At 39.8% G+C, this 20,953-nt stretch overlaps 1 protein-coding gene across 2 annotated transcripts in view; it reads left to right on the forward strand.

Moving 5' to 3' along the window:
• The window catches only part of tou (bromodomain adjacent to zinc finger domain 2B toutatis), an 860,023-nt gene extending 839,822 nt beyond the window's left edge, over positions 1–20,201 (forward strand). For both annotated transcript variants that reach the window (XM_080276402.1, XM_080276403.1), the window contains 5 exons: positions 5,224–5,345; positions 6,078–6,225; positions 7,866–8,099; positions 13,167–13,339; positions 15,224–20,201. In XM_080276402.1, coding sequence (XP_080132528.1) covers positions 5,224–5,345; positions 6,078–6,225; positions 7,866–8,099; positions 13,167–13,339; positions 15,224–15,377 — 831 coding nt within the window. In that variant the 3' untranslated portion in view covers positions 15,378–20,201. The remainder of the gene's footprint in view (positions 1–5,223; positions 5,346–6,077; positions 6,226–7,865; positions 8,100–13,166; positions 13,340–15,223) is intronic.
• The last annotated feature ends 752 nt before the right edge of the window (positions 20,202–20,953 follow it).

The raw sequence follows: 20,953 nt of genomic DNA on the forward strand, positions 1-20,953 counted from the left end.
TTCAATTTCTCTTTCAGTAAAATACGTAGCATTCACTTTCTCGTCCCGTATACTGGCGTTGAGAGTGAATCTGTCACTTTCATTTTCACTTTCATAACTCATAGTATTCCTGCATGCTAGAGTGAAACTTTCACTTTCATTACTCCTAGTATATATACTTGTATTCTTATATTACTACTCATTTACATTTCTATTTACATTCTCTATTTTATTTACATTTTTTACATTTCTGTTTTATTTACAGTGTGTTATGCAGTCACTTGCAGTAACTTATAAAACTATTTTCCACTGTTCACTTATATTTACATTCATTGCTTTCACTTGCTGTTTACACATTATTTATATTTCCACTTTCACTGTTTTACTCACCAGATAGATCGTAGTCACTGTCTATCATTTTCATTGACAAATTAGCCAGTTCACGTTCCACAGCAGTCACTTAGCCCTTTACCTCTTTCCACACGAGGTTCAGTAGGGGGTAGAGGTCACAGGGCCCTTTGCATGGGGCTAAAAAGGGGCGGAATTGGACAGGCCCGAATCCGATGTGGTTTCACCTTGAAAGACGACAGTAAACTGAATACAGTGTGGTGGCCTGTTTAGGGGGAGTGCAATGCTGCCAATATCAGCGGGGTGACAGCTGCTAATAAATACGCTATGAAATGATTGGCAGGAAATCTAGACAATACATAATAAATTAGGTATTTCCAGGTGAATGTAAATATCACTTAGGGTTCTCGCTTCCTTTCTTATATATATTTTTATTACGAAACTAGATTATATGGCATATTTCAAGGGGAAATAAACAGCGAAAATTAGTGAACGAGTGCACATGAGGTGTTGTCAGGTGATAATTAGCCAATTCCAGGTGTATGGCACTATCACTTACCTTATTTCTTTCTTGTATATATTATTTGGTATAAGAATAATGCATAGGGCTTATTTCAATGGATGAAATTAGTGGAAACTTCCAGGGAAGATTTACTTAGCGTAGCACGGCCGGGTAGGCGAAAGGAGAGGGTAATGGAGGGGAGGTAGGGAGGGGAGTCAAGAACGGGGAGAAACGGCTAAATTGTCAACAATGGATGGGAGTACAGATGAGATTAGGGGTGCTGACTAGTGTTGGACATTGGTAGTACTGATAAATGATACAAGCCCCCACTTGGAAGCCCATGTGAATTCAAAATAACACAGAATCACAAAAGTGATGCCCCGCGGTATGATCCCTTGCTCCCAAGCGTCACAAAAGTGATGCCCTGCGGTATGATCCCTTGCTCCCAAGCGTCACAAAAGTGACGCCCCGCGGTATGATCCCTTGCTCCCAAGCGCCACAAAAGTGATGCCCTGCGGTTAAGGGGTTAATATAGCATGCTGACCAGCATAATGCAAATGTATTTAGTTACCATTCAGAAAGCATTGTTCATTGTGGCTCATTGCATCAATGAGCAAAGGGTCAATACTTTTGGGGGAGACTGAACGAATGTACCTTTTTTTTATTACAGTGTGTGTGCGTATGTGTTTCCATTGATTGTGTGTTCTTAACAAAAGCTAATTTTATTAACGGAAATTCCACCTTTCACAAATTCTTCTGGAAGAGAACCCTTGCGTAACCTTGGGAGTGTCTGTAAGCCTATTAAATAATGTAATATATCTTGAGTTATTATATTGTAGCTTAGCCATGTTTTCATAATCTCCCTCTAGCTGGCCCAGCCTAACCTAAGCCTGCCATATTTCCCACCATATAATGTAATGCACACTGGCATACAGTGCTCGTCAGAAGTATTCAGCGTTGTCCGCCAGGCGCGCAATACTTATGGCCCAAAAAGAATCACCCATTCTGGGGGGTAAGAATTGAGCCACAAGTTTGAGCTCCGAGCATGACGTCACGGTAGCCTGGGGCCTTCCGACGCGCTGGTTGGTTCCCGCCTCAGTCGCCCACGGGCTGCCTGAGAGAGAGGAACTCCGCCGAGTGTCCCTCTCAAATTGCGCCATTTTTTACCGAGTGTCCCGCAGTGTTCTGGCCTTCACAACTTTGTTATGGCACCTACCCGTGAACTATCGAGTGAAATCATATCCCAGATCATTGCTCTAAAGGAGGCAGGCCACCAGACAAAGGAAATTAGTGAATTGGTTGGTGTGGCACGATCGACAGTGCGTCGTTGGTGTGCACGGTTTCGGGAGGAAAACAGTGGTGCAGTTCCCACAAAGAAACCGCGGTCTGGTAGGCCTAGGAAAACTTCCCCAAGGTCTGTTAATGTTTTAAAACGTGCAGTGGAGTTTAATCCTCGTGTGAGTGCAAGGAAAATTAAGGAGAGCAACCCGGAAGTGTTTGGTGAGGTGTCAGTGAGAACAGTGTCTCGTAGGGTGCATGAGCTTGGTTACACAAGTCACAGGCCTGTGAAAAAGCCTCTTCTCACCAAGAGCCAGAGAATTCGTAGGCTTTCCTTTGCTAATAAATATCTAACCTGGGGTGAGGAGCAATGGTTGTCAGTGTTGTGGTCTGATGAGGCAACGTTTAGTGTTACCTGTAACAGAGGAGCACGTGTGTATCGACGCAAAGGTAGTGACCCACTTGACCCACGGTATGTAGAAAGCACAGTTAAACATCCTGATTCACTCATGGTATGGGGTTGTTTCTCAGGGAAGGGTTTGGGGAAGCTTGTTGTACTTCCCAAGAACATCAGAGTGAATCAGGATGTTTACCTGGAGCTTCTGTGTGATCATTTACCAGACTCCTTCGAGCTAACAGGTGCACGAGTGTTTCAGCAGGACGGTGCACCTGCTCACAAGGCCAAATCGGTCACCAATTGGCTTCGTGACTGCGAGGTATCATTCATGACAGACTGGCCAGGAAATAGCCCAGACCTCAACCCCATTGAAAACCTCTGGTACCTCGTAAAGAAGAGTCTCCAAGGGAAAGACGTGAGCTCTCTGCCTAAGTTGGAAGCCGCCATTCGTGACTCCTGGGACAAAATACCCCTCCAGCACCTCAGGAGCCTCGCCCTTTCACTTCCAAGACGTCTCAGGTCCGTGAAGAAACGTAAAGGCTACCCTACGAAGCACTAAAGGTAAATAAAATGCATTATTTATATGTTTTTTCAATGTTGAAAGGTTTGTTTCTCAGGAGGGACGCAGGGCGCTCTATACTTCTGACGAGCACTGTATAATGCACACCCATGATTTGCAAGGGATACTTAGGAAAAAACATTTCCTCAGTTTAATTTACCAAATATTCATATTCAGGATCCACCAGTTTTTGAGGTAAAATAATTTTGCATTAAAGTATATAAAGTGGAAGTACAAGAGTATACAAATCTTTCACCGCAGCCTTGTGTTCACTAGTAGGCAATTGTCTGCTTTTGTATACAATCAACCAATATGGTTAGGATCATGAAATCACTCCATGCTTCACATCTGTGCATATCTAACCCACAGAATGCTTTATTTCCTGTTTGTTTATGATGTATATGATTGTGCACACTCATCCATGTCTTTGTTATTGAAATCGTAGTTAATAATTACAAGGCCATTGAGTAATTTTCTTTGAACTGTTGGTGGCCTTGGTACCAGTCATCACAACTTGTAGGCCAACCCCAAGCCATGACCTTCTTGGTACAGTTTAATGCACATGGTGATTTTTGAAGGAAAACTTTGGGATAAAAGTGCACATTATATGGCAGGAAATATGGTAATCCATTTGAAGAACCTTACCAAACCTGCTCACCATGCCTTAAACCAATCAGACAAACCTCATCTGCCTCATCCCTACCAAACCTAACCTGCCCTAACATGCGTCATCCCATCTCAGCCAAACTTAACATGCCTCATCCCAACCAAAGCTCACACGTCTCATCCCAGCCAAACGTAATCTGTCCTAACACACCTCATTCCATGCATCATCCCAGCCAAAGCTCGCATGCCTCATCCCAGTCAAATCTAACTGCCCCAGCATGCTTCATCCAGACAAAACCTAATCTGCCATAACATATCTCATTCCAACCAACCAAACCAGCCCTAACATGGCTTATACCAACCAAACCTAACATTCCCTAACATTCCACTTCCCAGTCAAACCTAACTGGCCCTAACATACCTCATTCCATGCCTCATTGCAGCCAAGTCTAACCTGCCCTAATGTGCCTCAGCCCAACCAGACCTAACCCAACATGCCTTATTCCAACCAAACCAAACCAGACCTAATGTGGCTTATTCCAATGAAACCTAACCTGCCCTAACATACCTCATTCCAACCAAACCTAACCCACCCTAACATACCTCATTCCAACCAAACCTAACATGTCTCATTCCAGCCAAACCTAACCTGTCCTATCATACCTCATTCCAACCAAACCTAACCTGCCCTAACATACCTCATTTCAGCCAAACCTAACCTGCCCTAACATACCTCATTCCAACCAAACCTAACCAACCCTGACCTACCTCATTCCAACCAAACTTAACCAACCCTAACATACCTCATTCCAATCAATCCTAACCAACCCTAACATATCTCATTCCAACCAAACCTAACCTGCCCTAACATACCTCATTCCAGCCAAACCTAACCAACCCTAATATACCTCATTCCAACCAAACCTAACTTGCCCTAACATACCTCATTCCAGCCAAACCTAACCTGCCCTAACATACCTCATTCCAGCCAAACCTAATCTGCTCTAACATATCTCATTCCAACCAAACCTAATGTACCTTATTCCAGCCAAACCTAACATACCTTATTTCAGCCAAACCTAACATACCTTATTCCAGCCAAACCTAACATACCTCATTCCAACCAAACTTAACCAACCCTAACATACCTCATTCCAACCAAACCTAACCAACCCTAACATACATCATTCCAACCAAACCTAACCAACCCTAACATACCTTATTCCAGCCAAGCCTAATGTGCCTCATCACAACCAAACCTAACCTGCCATAACATCCCTAATCCCAACCAAACCTAACCTGCCATAACATCCCTAATCCCAGCCAAACCTAACCTGCCTTAGGCTGTCTCATCCCAGCCAAACCTAACATCCCTCATCCCAACCAAACCTAACCTGCCTTAGGCTGTCTCATCCCAGCCAAACCTAATATCCCTCATCTCAACCAAACCCAGCCTTCCATAACATGTCTAATCTCAACCAATTCCAACCAAACCTAATCTCTCCTAACATACCTCACTCAGACCAAATCCAACTCATTGATATTTTCGGACAGTACTGCCAGTTCTGCCATAGCGGTGACCATGAGGAGAAGCTGTTGCTATGTGATGGCTGTGACAAGGGCTACCACACACACTGCTTCAAACCCCCCATGAGCAACATTCCTGATGGAGATTGGTAAGGTCACACATCTTTCATTTTGTTTACATTTGTAAAATATTATTATTATTATTATTTTTTAAAGTCTCTTGGAACAGGGTACTGCTATCAGATTATTTTATTCAACCTATGAGATGCCTGTCATACTGAAGGAGCGTATATATCCATAATGTATTCCCATCATTTTGAAAACTCTCTCCTAAACTGAACAGAATTGTCAGAAGATGACAACAGTAAAATGACAAAAATGTTCCCAGGCTCAGTTGGTTAATGGTAAGGCAAAGTTGTCCCCAGGCTCAGTTGGTTAATGGTATGGCAAAGATGTCCCCAGGCTCAGTTGGTTAATGATATGGCATGAGTTTCAAATTTGTAGAGTGAATGAGAGACTTTTTCAAATTGGAGATGTTCAGTATAGCTTCATGAACTTAATCCTGACATGAAGTCTCCTCTAAGTAGAACAAAATCATCTGGAGATAAAAGATCATGCTGGATTGAACGGGATAAAGAATGTAGCAATGTTGCCTGTACATAGGTTGAATAGGGTAAAAAATGTATAGGTTTTTGAAAAATCTGGAGTAAGGAATTCTATTGATTCAGAGGTAGAAGAAGGCCACTGCAGTGGCAACAGTATCCAGGTTTATGTTTTAGTGCAAGATTGGTGATAGAAGTACATTTGTTTTCATCACCAATTCAAGACAGTCTCCTGCATGACAATATGTGGTGAGACTAACTTATGCCATTATTATTCAGGTACTGCTATGAATGTGTGAACAAATTCAGCGATAGTTCTCAGCGGCACTGCCTGGTGTGTGGTGGCACAGAGGGTCGAACACTGGTGCACTGCTCAGTGTGTCCGCGTGCCTATCACACCACTTGCATCACACCTTCGCTTACAAAGGTAATTGACATACATCGCAAGTGTACCTTTTATCATAACTGTCTCCATATGCTTCTTTCGGGCCATTTCTATCTTTCCAGGAAGTTCACAGTATTACTTTTTTTTTTTTTCCCACACTTATCAACTGAACTTTATTCCAGATTTGTCATTCTTTCTCTTGTAATCTAGGCCTCAGTTTGGTTTTATGAGCTTTTAAGAAATTTCAACATTATCATGCTTTTGGAAGATAGGCTTTCTTAGAAAAAAATTCATTGCCCATTTTTTTTTTTTTCATAAATGATTAATATTAGCATATTTTAATGTTATTTTTGTGGAGTATCCCAAGAGGGGGTTGGGGTTTATTGCTCACCTAATGCCACTCAGGGAGGAGTGAGGCTGGTCACTCTCATTTCAAGTGTCAGGACCAACTTACCTAGCTCCAGGCTTCTACGCTGCTCATGGCGCAACACAGGATTAGATAATGTTGATTGTGGAGTATCCTGTGCATGGTATTATTTGGGAAAAAATTATCGTTACACTCAAACCTTGATTTAAGGGACCTCAGTTTAAGGGATTTCAGATTAAAGGGACTCCATATTCTACCTGACAAATGGACAAGACCATTCAAAAATGATACGTAATGTCTAGGTTATACACATTAATATGTTTCTTTATACAGAACCATAAAATAATATTCGTAATCATATAAATGAGTGAGATAATTGAAACAATAATTGCATTTCATAATAAGACTGTCTTTGTATGTGGTAAAACAATGGACATTTTCAAGTAAGGGACAAGTTGATTTCCCATTTGGTCCCTTAAATTGAGGTTTGAGTGTATTTGCTGTTTCACTTAATGTACAGTTAACATCAAAAGTCCTGTCACCTCTTCTGCCACTCTTTCCTTAGACTTAGAAAAATCATTGTGGTGGACGTTGCAGCAAATGACACAGATGATATTGACCTGAATCTAAATAAAATCATTGGTGTTGGTTGCAGCAGATTTACAACCCTGATTTCCAAAGTGCATAGAGAGATAAGCTAAATAGGTGACAGGATTTTTGATGTAGCCTGGACATAAAAATGTATACTGTACTGTATTATGTCTCTGCCGATGAGGATGTTGTCGTTTCTCTTTAACCTTCAGGTACTAAGGCATGTAATGTATCTTGTCAGCTGAGGAAGTTTTCAGGCACCACTTCCATATCAGTATACTTCAACATATGGCACATAGACATTCTCTTGTACTGTATGTTATTTTTGCAGTCTACATCGGTATAAAGGAGATACGGATAGCATAAGACAGAATACATGTACTGGGGTGTATGGGAATACAGTAAAGATAGATTGCTAATAGAATTGCTAGAAAGCCTCCCAAGCTGATAAGAGTACAGGTCTAACAGCTATATTAATAAAACTGATTGAACAAAGGTGTAAGCAAGCCCCCAGTTATTGATGGTCATTTATGAAGCATCTGTTAATTAAATATGATAAACCTGCATCGTACAACTTAGATTAAACAGTATTCAGCAGTGATATAGATAGGACAGACGTGTTCTGTTGTCATCACATCCACACCTTCGTGCTGTCAATCCATTATTACAAGTCTAAGTGATCCATCTCAGACTGTGATGCCCTCCACCATTGTCTTACACCTAGGTTCCACGCAACAAGTGGGTGTGTCCAGCATGCACCAGTAAGAGTCCTCGGGGGAGACGTGGGCGGGCCAAGAAGGTGAGTGAAAGTAACAACTCAGCTGCCACAGCCACCACCACTCCAGCTTCCACAGCAACAATTTCAGCTGCAGGACAGGTTGAGGGAGGTGTGGAAGCAGGGGAAGAGGGTCTGGGGAGCGCTTCACCGGCTGCCAAAAAGGATCGTGCCAATAAGAAGGTGTGTTTGTTTTTCACATTCGGCTGTCACAAACACATTGACAGTTCTGATAGTGTCATTAATTCATTTACCGCTCAACTTGAGGTGGGAATAGCACATCCTAACCCAGAAACTGACCCTTGCTGACCATAACCTCTACTGTACCATAAGCCCCATACATAACACACTGTTGGGGGAACTGTGGGTCATTACAGCACAATCCCAGTTAACCAGGAAGCTTGAGAAATTTACCTTTCTGGTTACTGATTTTTCCCGGATATCTGACGTATACATACAGTAGACTATATCACTGTAGTATATACATTACTCACCACTCCTATCTGGGGCCACACTTATAGATTCCATTTGAAACACTGCCTTCTCTTAAACACACCCTATAAACATAACAGACATGATTGCAGTGTCTTGTATTAGTGCAAAATGCACAAGGTAACTCAGTTTTGTTAAATATTTTTTGTGATCTTACTCATAAAAACATGGAAAAATAAACTAAAGAAATAAATCTTGAATGTTATTAGTCAACTGATGATATAGAATGGAAGGTTCTTTACAGAAAAATGATTACAATTCCCATACTCATGTGTCAGCTGCTTATATGGCCATGACCCTTCCATCTGTTTCTTCCCCGTCTGACCGCCGTCACTAAATTTGGAGAAATTGCAAGCACAGTAATTTTGTCCAACAAAGCAAACCTTCCTTCCTATTGACAAGATTTTCATTTCTCAGGCAGTGCAGATGCATTCTAAGATTAATTTATGTGATACAAAAAGCCATCTTCAAATGCAGTTGCACTGGCAAAGAAAATCTAGATGACAGGGATGAGGGTTTGCTTTAGTGGACAAGAATACTGTGCCTGCACTTTCTATGTACAGTATTTATTTTATTTTCTGTAAAATAGCTGAGTGGTGAGTGAGGGGTGAAGTGATGACAGTCAGATTGGGAAGGAATAGATGGGCTGGCCATGGGCGTATACACAGCTGGCATATGAGCATGAGTGTCTTAATAATTCTACTGTGCAGTACAACGTTTTCCATACCATCAGTTTACCAAAAAATGTTCAAGATTTATTTCTTTAATTTATTTTCCCATGTTTTTATTAGTAAAGTATTGGATAATATTTAATAGCATGGACTTATCAAGGTACAGTAAGACACTGCAAGCAAGTGTGTAAAGAGTCAGCTTATCAGGTAGTAAACCATACCGGTACCACACATTTTCGGCCAATGAAGAGTACCTGCATGTCTTTTTTCAGTGGACAATACTTGTCTCACTTTTCATGAAAAATTCCTTGAGCTTGCATCTCTGGGACTTACTGTATCATAAATCATGGAATTTCCTACAGTATATTATGTGAGTTGATGTCTGTGAGTGCCATGCCTTCAGAATAAATGTAGAAAAGAGTAAAGTGATGGTTAATGAGAGAGAAGGTGACTCCCAGTGTGATGTTACAGTGATTGGAGAGAGACCGGAATTGGTGAGAGAGTTCAGATACCTGGGTACGGTGACAGAAAAGAGAGGAAAATGTGCAAAAGAAATGAAAAGTAGAGTGAAGCAAGGAAGGAGAGTAGCTGGTGCAATGAAGGCCATGATAAGAAACAGAGGCTTGAGTGTTGCAGCTGCACAAGGCTTACATGAGGGAGTGTTAGGGCTAACTTTAACATATGGATGTGAGATTATGGTGTGGCATGAAAATGAAAATTCAAGAGTGAGAGCAGTGATGGGACTGCTGAGGAATGTATATGGAGTACAGAGAGTGGGTAGAATACGAAATAATGTGATTTGTGAAAGACATGGAGTGAGGAAATCTGTGGACACCAGGATCGAAGAGAGTACACTGAGCTGGTATGGTCATGTGGGGAGAATGGATGACAATAGAGTGGTGAAAAAGGTATATCTGAGTGATTTTGAAGGAGGGAGGAGGCGAGGTAGGCCAAGGAGAAGGTGGAGGGATATGGTGGATGAGTGTGTGAGGAAGAAAGGTTTGGAAGTCGGTGAGACTAGGGGACTGACAAGAGATTGAGCTGGCTGAGTGAATATTGTGAGGAGAAGTGCATGGTCAGAGATTTAGCACTCCATTTTAACGTGACAGTGTCCGGATTGACTCTATGGGATACGTTTATGTGAAGCTACAGAATGTGGTGAATGTTTTTGGTGTATCAGATAGAGTCAGGATTCAATACGTTTATGTGAAGCTACAGAATGTGGTGAATGTTTTTGGTGTATCAGATAGAGTCAGGATTCAATACGTTTATGTGAAGCTACAGAATGTGGTGAATGTTTTTGGTGTATCAGATAGAGTCAGGATTCAGTACGTTTATGTGAAGCTACAGAATGTGGTGAATGTTTTTGGTGTATCAGATAGAGTCAGGATTCCTTGGGCTTGAATGATGAGTGAATGGAAGTGTGGCCTACTGGACTGGGCATATTTGGGCTGTCTGGATGTTGCTACTCCTCACCCTGCCCTAGGGTGGGAAAGGAGAGCGGATGATGATGATGATATTATGTCATCACCATCTTACAATGTTCACCTTTTTCAAGTCTGTTGCATTTGTCCAGCCTCTGTTTCAATGTGACCACAACACTCTTACATTTTAGTTTGCACTTTAGACATCACATAATGTAGAAATTGCCATCTGTCACAACACAACAGTGAGAGAGCATGTCCACTATGGTGACGGTAAGCAGACTGGTGATTTGTCATCGAAGGGTGTGGATGGTGACAGAATTAGAGGAGGGGAAAGAGGGGGGAGGGAGGTCTGAGAAGGAGATTAACTTGGAAATAACCTTGATGGGAAAATGCCTTCACCTCACTTCGCTTGACTTCACCCAGTCTCATGTGCCATTAAACTATTCCATGGAGTGGTGGGCATTCAACGTGGCACATACTATTATATTTATATTGAAATTTTTGTCAGTCCGTGAATTTTCCCAGTTGTCTGTTAATCCTGGTTACAGTATCATGATATAGGGTATATGGGATTGTAATTTATATCCGAAAGCTTGTTATATTGGATGTTGGATGATTACTTGAGTTTACAAACTCAGGTTTGTTATATACATCTCATAATGCATTGATTATACAGGCATACCTCGTTATATGATACTCCTAGTTGTGATACCCTGACTAAACGATAGGGGTAGAAATACCACCATACCCTGCCTAACGATGGCCAAACCCTGGTTTAATGATGGGTTTTTATTTTTATATTTTGCCAATTTTGATTACTGTATATTTTAGACTAAAATTGTGTGTTTAGGTTGATTTATAAGTGTTTTTAGACTTAGATTAATGAGTTTTAGCCATAGGTGGGGTGAACATTGTCATTTTGGGGTACAGTTTACTAAGCTTGATTATTTCCAGAATTATACTTGGCAACTTTCAGATTTTATTTGTTGGTTTTAGTGAGTTATTTATAGGTGTTAGGCTTAGGTTAGCTTCCTTTACAGCTGTTGGGCCATTGAGCTTGGTTTTAAACTTGTTTTTGGGCTCATTAGGGTGGGTTTTAGACTTGGATGAAGGGGAAACCCAAGTCTGAAAAATGCATCACATTACTTTACGTGTAAAAACTACCTTGATATACAATACACCCCCTAACAATGGGTTTTTTACCTAACCAATTACATCGTTAAAATGAGGTATTACTGTATTAGTGGTTGAAGTGTTCTTGTATCATGATATTGATCACTGAAGATTTAAATCAGCATTAAATTTCAGTACAGTAAGACAACAAAGAAAAGAGGTATTTATATTCCACTCACTCGATGTAGTGCTGCTCACAGGTGTCTGCCCTTTCCTCTCCTCCCTCCTTTCATTCCTTCCTCTTCTGTCTTTCTTTCCTTCATTCTTTTCTCATCCTTCTGCCTACGGATGATTGTACACTCCCTATTGTGTCTTTCTTCCCTTCATTCTTTTGTGTTCCTTCTGCCTATGGGTGACTCTACACTGAGTGACAAGCTGAGTGGACACCAGGAAACCATTTACTATGCTTTGTGGTACCCATATAACCAAATTATGGCACCTGGTGGTTTAACAGGTAATTGTGGTGCTGCAGTCGGATTGAGCCAGTGAAGGTTTATATCCAAGGGGTGGTTGGGGCTATTGGTCACATAATGCCACCCGGGGATGAGTGAGGCTGATCACTCTTATCTTAAGGGTCAGGACCAACTTGCCTAACCCCGGGCTTCTTTGCATCTCACAGGGCAACATAGGATTGGATGATGGATGGATGGATATATTTACCTATTGTTGTGTGGCTGATTGGTTTGTTGACTTCATCTGGCTTGTATACCAAATCTTATTTGGCTTATAGGGAGAAAGTTCAGTTGTCATAAATGGCTTCATTAGAGTTAAAATTTCTTAAACTGAGGTTCATTATAAAGAGGGATTACTGCACTGTGTGTGCCACATTTTTAGATACTATGTATGCTTCTACCCAAGTTTCATGATAGCCTTGTAATCAGCCATTTCATAGTCCATTTTCTCATTATATTGTGATATTCTTGATTATATAATTTTTGGAAGTACTTTCATCAATATTAAATGAGTAAGCATCGTGCAAGGTAATTTGGTTACAGTATTATCTTATCTTGGTGTTATTTTCCCTTTCCGGTTGCAGTACTTATATTCTTCTCCATCTCCCCCCCACCCCCTTCCCTGCACCTGGAATCCTCATCTGCTATAGAATTGAGATACAGTATATATATGATTTACATCAGTAAAGAAGGGGCAGAGCCTCTTCAGATATGTATTAGAGTTTTGAGTTATGTAAATATAATACCAAAACACTTACATTGAAGGGATCCCAGTGCTTGCTTTTTCCCCTCAATATGAACCATGAAATTTGATACAATTAAAAGGTCAGAAATATTTATTTTATCATTTTCTTTATTCAGTTCCCCTCTTAAGAAATAATTTAGTTAGACAAAAAGGAGGAGGAGAAAATAAGCATAAACATAAGAAAACTATCAGTAGAGTGCCCAGTGAAAATACACAAATTATGATAACATGTGATGCAAAATTTCTTTTGCCGTTGACGAAGAGATATACATGCAGCACATTTCTAACAGAAGGACCAGAAGGAATTGGCAGCTTGTAAGAGTTTGGTTGGAGAGCTCGAGGTTCATGAAGATGCCTGGCCCTTCCTTCTCCCAGTCAACACACGCCAGTTCCCTACATACAAGAAGATCATTAAGAAACCCATGGATCTTTCTGTCATCAAGAAAAAGCTTGAAGATAAGGTGTAAGTTTTACCATATACCTCTGTTCGGTAATATGATCTTGTAGTAATACTGTTTTCTGATATAATTATGCTAAGTAAAATTATTCATTTGTGACTCATAGTCTACCTACCTATCTATAGCCAGATGCCTTAATCCTGCAAGGGGTGGCTGTTTGTCTGGGTTAGTTGTTTTACGGGAAGGGGCACTAACCTTCCACCAATCCACTTGTTGACACATAGGGAACACATATGGGTTGTTAGATGGTTATTACCCAGTGTGGTAAATGGTTTTCTAGCTTACAGGAAAGTTGTTAGATGGTTATTACCCAGTGTGGTAAATGGTTTTCTAGCTTACAGGAAACCATTTGGCTTGTCACTCAATGTAAAGCCACCTGAAAAGGAAAGAAAAGGAATAAAAAGTGATAGGAAAAATGGGAGAAATTAGAAGAGAGGATGGCAGACACAGAAAAAAAAAAAAAAGATAGAAGGTGAAGGAACAAGTAAGCAGCACTACTTCAAATGAGTGGATGATGGTTGCCACCACCTACCACCCTCATAGTGTATTCATTTTTTGTTTTTCACTGTCAGCTATTTGCTGTGGAAATATATGTTGTTGCCAGTTTTGAGTAGAATAGATCTCAAAATGTAAAGTAACTTTTGAACAAGAAAGGACAACTTCATTCTGGCCTAATGAAAAAGGTGTTGTAAGTCTCAGTAGGAATTTTAGTATGCAAACCTTGTTTTGCTTGGTATCTCATGTATGTGAACACAGATTTTGATAGATACTAAGAAGGTGAAGATGTGGATAACATTGGTAATGAATGGTGATGGATGGAATATCTCAAATTTGTTGCCTGCTGATGATGCAGTGCTACTTACAAATACTGGACAAGAGCTTGGCAGACCAGCAGAGTTTTGTAGATGTCTGTTTGCATCATGCCTTGAGAGTAAATCTAGAAAAGAGTAAAGTGATGGTTATTGAGAGAGAAGGTGACTCCCAGTGTGATGTTACAGTGAATAGAGAGAGACTGGAATTGGTGAGTGTTCAAATACCTAGATGCAGTGATAGAAAAGAGAGGAAAATGTGCAAAAGAATTAGAAAGTAGAGTGAAATAAGGAAGGAAAGTAGCTGGTGCCATGAAGGTCTTGATAGGAAACCGAGGCTTGAGTGCTGTAGCTTACATGAAGGAGTGTTAGTGCCATCTTTAACATATGGCTATAAGACAGTGGTGTGACATGAAATTGAAAGGTCAAGAGTAAGAGCAGTGGAGATGGGACTGCTGAGGAATGTATGTGGAGTACAGAGAGTGGATAGGATACCAAATAATGTGATTCGTGAAATATGCAGAGTGAGGAAGTCTGTGGACACCAGAGTCGAAGAGAGTGCACTGAGATGGTATGGTCATGTGGAGAAAATGGGTGACAATAGAGTGGTGAAGAAGGTATATCTGAGCGAATTTGAAGGAGGAAGGAGGTGAGGTAGGCCAAGAAGGAGGTGGTGGGATATGGTGAATGAGTGTGTGAGAAAGTGAGGTATGGAAGTTGGTGAGGCTAAGGGACTGAGAAGTGACTGAGCTGGCTGGATGAATTTTGTGCGGGAAAGCTCATAACCAGGGATTTGGCACCCTTTCTTAATGTGACTGTTCGGATTGACTCTGTCAGACAAGTATATGTGAAGCTACAGAACGTGATGAAATTTTTTTGGCCTGTCTGATGGTGCCAGGATTCCGTGGACTTAAATGATGAGTGAATGGAAGTGTGATCCAATTAATTGGGCAAACTTGGGTGTTCGGATGTTGCTACTCCTCACCCTGCCCTAGGGTGGGAGAGGAGGACTGGATGGTGATGATGATGATGATGATGATGATGATGATGATGACGACTAAGAAGGCTTATACTTTTCAGATACCAGACAAGGGAAGAGTTTTGTGAAGATATTCGGCTCATGTTCAATAACTGTGAGACCTTCAATGAAGACGACTCACCTGTGGGCAAGGCTGGACACAACCTCAGGTCATTTTTTGAGACCAAGTGGAATGAACACTTCCCACCCACATAGATATCTTCCTTCTTTATTCCCTTCTTTACATCTACCCCTTCCCTTCCCTTTGACACACATCGTCATTCCTGAACGCTCAGAATTTGACATATTTCTCCAGCATATCTTTACTCTCGTATGTGCTCTGCTTACCTCCCAGCCACTCACCCTCTCTTCCCTCTCCCCCATCTTCCAATAGCCCTCAGTATTTAGGGGATGATAACAATAAGACTTGTTTGCAGTGATGAATTGGGGATATCTGTGAAAATTAAACTTTTTATGTATATATGCTTATTTATATACATATAAAGAAGTATGTGTATGTGTATGTATATATGTAAATATATATGTATATATATGCATCAAGTGTTCATCCTATTTATGGAAACCAAAGTAATGATGTAGTTTATTTAAGAATGTGCGATAGTTATGAGAAGCCTCATGAAATATAATGAGTATAGGAAATGTAAAAATTCCTTGAGATGTATTAGGGTGAAATCCAAGTCATATGGGCAACACTCATCTCAGGGCTATCCTTTGGAGCTGTGAAATGTTCAGTCAGATGGATGTGGAAGCAGCTTGGACTTCCAGAAAATACATGTGATTAAGATTAGATCGGAAGTTTCTAGGAAGTATTATAAGACAGTTATCACACTTGACAGAACCTGAGACAGAATATGAATTTTGCAGTGTCATACTAGCAAGACTTCCATAGCTTTCTGCTAAGCTCTCTTTCCTATTCCAAAGACACAAGTGATGATGTGTGTGTATGACCAAGAACTTAGACATCCGTGGATTGCAGAAATTGACTTTTCTACCATTTACTGTGAATGTCTCTCGTCCCCTCATCAAACTCTAGAGCAGCTACCTTCACATGTGCTTCTGTCAGTTTATAATAGTGAGTTCGAGTAGATTTTTTTATATGGCATTAATGAAGTGCATCAGTGATTTAGGATTTTACATTAAGTTTCCTCTAAGTATGAATGATGTGAATTGTGATACCAGTACGTGTACAGAGAACTGTTTACTGTCTTAAACTTTCAAGAGCGAGAACTACAGTAATATGTATCTGAGATGTTAATAGTAAAGAAAGCTAAGTTACTCCGTTATACTGCTTTTAGGTCTTGCCAGACCTTCCATGTTGCCAGTACATTACTTGTTGGTAAATGGTGAAGGGATGAGTTGTCTGTTTCATGTACCTTTTTATTGGTACATTGGCCATGAGACTGTGTGCAGTGTGTGGCCATGATCCTGTCATTGGGATGACGCACAAGAATTTGGGTGACTGAAAATTTGGAGTTTAGTTACAATTACTGCTGGTGTTGGTACCAGTATCATTTATTACCTGAACCTAAAAGTCACAGTTTAATTTTATATACTGGGGAAATATTGTTTATTTATTGCCTTGAAACTGCATGCCACTGTTACAGTAATTTACTACGGATAATGACATACCACCAACCAGACTGGACATTTTCTTTGATGCATGGAGAAAAGAGGTAAAATATGTATACAGCATTTTCTGTAATGTTACATAGTTTACCCGGTATGTTTCTTCATTACAAAGGTAATCCATAAACCAGTGATCACTTTATAATCAGGATCTGTATTTAAGTTTCTTGGTAGTGTATACTGAGAGTTGGAACAGATTTGATGAATAGAAACTCTGCCTGGGAAAAAAAAAAATGTTGTTAATTGTATATGTAAAACTTTATTGTTAAGAGGAATTTTTTGTTCTAAAAATTACTCAGTCTCAAACATATTACAGCTGTACCTCATGTTGATGGTTGTCAAAATGTTTATTACTGTGACCTGCCACACCTTGTGATGATACCCCTGTTTGTGGCAGTGAAAGCTTGTTGTGATGAAAATATGTGAAAGTGAAAAGTAATTCGGTAAAAAAAAGCTTGTGTGATTGAAAGATGAATGATGAGGGAAGCTTGTAAAGTGATAAAAGCTTATGAACAGACAAGTTGATGAGAACAATAGAGATTTGCATATTGGTGGAAGTTTGTGAGGTAACATATTCCTGTGTTATCGTGGAAGCTTGTTGTGATACAATAATGAATCCTGAGTGACAATAGAAGCTTATATGATGACACATGTGTTATAGCAGAAACTTGCAGTGCACATGACAGACCCACCTTTGCCCATCACCTGCCTTAAATGAAAGTGGGGCTTATGTCATCATCTAATCCTTTAGATACCTAGAGGTCAACAAATTACTTCTTGAATAATCCAGAGGGCATGAAGGGCCATGGTTGAAAGGCATTAAGTTGTGTACCCAAAGTCATTATAATGATTACCTTGTGCAAAGTTGGGTCATTAGTTTATTATACACCTTGTGGTTTAGTGGTTAGAATGCCCCAGTCGGAGTGACAGCCTTGCATAGGTTCGATCTGGAGGAGGTGACTGGAGGCTCTTCAATCATGTATTGCCATGAAGGTAAGAAGGCTTATCATCTACCCTTAACGTACTGGACTACAGTAGCCTAGCCTCAGGCTCCTACTCCTCGAAGCGGCAAGCTAGGGACTAGCTGTTACCGTTACTTGGGATGCTGGATGTTTGGCCTGAACTCTGTTTCCATCACTGTCCAATCATAGCCCCTCAACCAGTGCATCTTTTTTTAATGGTCTCATGAATCACCGGTCATTGCTACCCTTAAGGTTTGAGTGTATCATAAACTTGAATTTTGTAATATATATATATATATATATATATATATATATATATATATATATATATATATATATATGCATATTTATGGGCAAGACTGTGTGTTAGATAGAGCAAACCCTGAGCACTCAAAGCAGTTGACTGTAAGAGTATGTTGTGCCGTACTCACATTTTGTATCTATTTCAAATGCTGTATGTTTTCTGAGGAGATGTCACATGATAGTTTTGTGCTGTAAACACTTCATGATTGTCTTGATGGCTTGACTTTGTGATTCTTAAGGGTCATTTTATTGAGTACAAAGAATGGCCCATTAGTCACTGGTGTGAATGGCCTTTTCCCTCTTTTCTCATGGGTATGATTTGGCAGGGATAAACTCTGTACATAATACTGTGTAGTAGCAGAAGTAGAAAGTAATGCAAATATTTATTTACATGTAGTGTAGAGGCTACAGCAAGTCTGGAAATACAAGAAAAAATATAGTCTTCTGTGTAATTAGAATAATATTTTTAGATACTTTATGAATAAGACTTTATTTTCTTGATGCAAGCCTGGTCATCTTCCAACCAGTATTGAGCATCAGCAGCTCTTGTAAAAATGAATTTTGAATTTTGTGGCTCTAGTAAAATGAGCCAAGTTTTCTCGACACGTGAAAATTAACCTTTAGTTTCATGCTGGAAGGGAATTAGAGGCGGGATAAATGGTGTCCTTATGGACCCAGAACTGTATTGTTATCTGCTTTGTAGGCTTTGTAGCATCTTCTTAACCGCTTATTATGCATTCATCATCACATTGTTTTCATGTAGGCCATCTGATTTGTCTTTCAGTCATCAAAATAATTTGCATGAATAACATACAAGACTATATAAAATTCATCATCTTTAGAAATAAGCTGGTAAGGAAGAGGTGCTATGGAGCCCCTTTAACCGACAACAGTACGATTCCCCAGCCTCTCACATTTTCCCGTTCTTCAGTGTCTCATCGTGCTGTGTTTAGAAGCTGGTACTGTTCACAATTTGATGTATCTCTACCTTTTCTTTCATGATTAGCCAGAGAACAGGGAAAGTATCTTCATTTATGCAGAAAGTGAGGACAGTATAGCTTAATTTGGTGTCTTAGCCTTATATTCATCAGTACCATGAGGAAAAGGTAATCAGTATTCATTTTGATAGTGATGCTGCCATTTACAATAGTCTGAGATCTGGCAAACTGCACCCTTCAGGGCAAAAGTAGAGGCAACATCATCATCAAGTTGATCAAATTGGCATGGCTAGTATGAGTGTTGCCATTGGACTATATTATTATTCTGCTTTCCAAAATTTATTTGGTTATGTATGAGATTTTGTTAATTACATATATAATCATGTGTACTTATTCATTTTCACTATACTTAAGCATCATGAATTCATAGTTCAGTACTGTAAAAATTGAATTAACTGTTAAAATATTTAGCCCATAAATTGTAGTCTTTAAAATTCATCGATCACATTAAATTGCAGGAAAGTGAAAGCACAAAAGCTAAGTTAAGTATAGGATTGCCAATGTAATGTTCTTACTTGGCAATTGCTCTAATGCCCCATTATATTTATTTTATATTTTACATGTTTTTGTAAATGTTCTTCAATGTTTTTGTACAGAGTATTGTTGGTAAAGGTAGAAACTTTACAGTTGTAATAGGTTATTTTATTTTTGCTTATTTTGTGTCACAATAAAGGATACTGTACATTTACATAGCCAAAGTTTATTAAAGAAACACAGAAAAAGTTCCAGTGCAAACAGTAGCAGGACTAGGAGTTAAGCACATTTCATTAAGGGCAATTGCAATTGTATTCATTAATCAATTTGTGTACAGTTAGTAGGTGTATATTTATACATTCGTTATAGGTGGTGATGATTAAGGTAATACTGCCCTGGAAGGTAGCATTTTTAATTTCTTTGAAGTTTTTTTGATGGGGCACTAGAAAGATCAAAATGGGAAAAAAAAAAGATCCAATTTACGGAGAGAAAAGATAGTTGACGTATTTTTTATTCACAGAATAATTACTCTTATTTTAAATAGTCATTCACATGGAGGGCAGAAAAGAGGCCGGTTTTATTGGCCTCGTATCATGCATTCTTTTATTTGTTGTATACAACAACCTTTGTACAGCATCTAGTTCATAATAAAGTAACGTCCATGAAGGTTGTTATACAGTAGATCCTCAGACCTCATTGATATACGTTATTCATCAGAGCTGGTCTTTGGTGAAGAATTCCTCTATCATACTATAGCATGTGCAGTTGTTTTCAGTGACTGACTAGTGACATTTTTCTTCTATTTTGTCCTTTGCCTAGCTAACAACTACCAGTTGCTGATAACAGTCTGACACACCTATTGAGTCATTCACCTACGGGCAGATCTTCACTGGACTAGCCTTAATATCTGCAGCAACCTGCTCCAGAATATCCTGACTCGTTAATAATTGTGTGGTAGGCGGTGGCAACCATGATCCACTCACTTGATGTAGTGCTGCCTACCTACTTCTTCCCTCACCTTTACATTATAATTTTTTTTCTGTCTGCCATTTTATTTTCATATTTCTTCCATCTTTCCTGTCATTTTTTCTTCCTCCTTTTTCTTTTTCAGGGACTTAACATTCAGTGACAAGCCAGATGGTTTCCTTTAAGCCAGAAAACCATTTACAGTACCATGCTGGGTATTAACCATATAACCAACACATACATGTTCCCTACATGTCAGCAGATGGGTTAGTGGAGGGTTAATGCCCCTCCCTGTAAAACAAGTAACTCAAATGGTCACCCTTTACAGGATTATGGAATCTGGCTGTAGATAGATAGAAAGATGTCAGTAATTCAGTTAAGGATCGCACTGCCTAACCATATAACCAACACATATATGTTCCCTACATGTCAGCAGATGGGT

Source organism: Coenobita brevimanus, chromosome 65 (assembly GCF_032717465.1).
Source record: "Coenobita brevimanus isolate Jiangsu-jjx chromosome 65, ASM3271746v2, whole genome shotgun sequence".
Classification (NCBI taxonomy): Eukaryota; Metazoa; Arthropoda; class Malacostraca; order Decapoda; family Coenobitidae; genus Coenobita; species Coenobita brevimanus.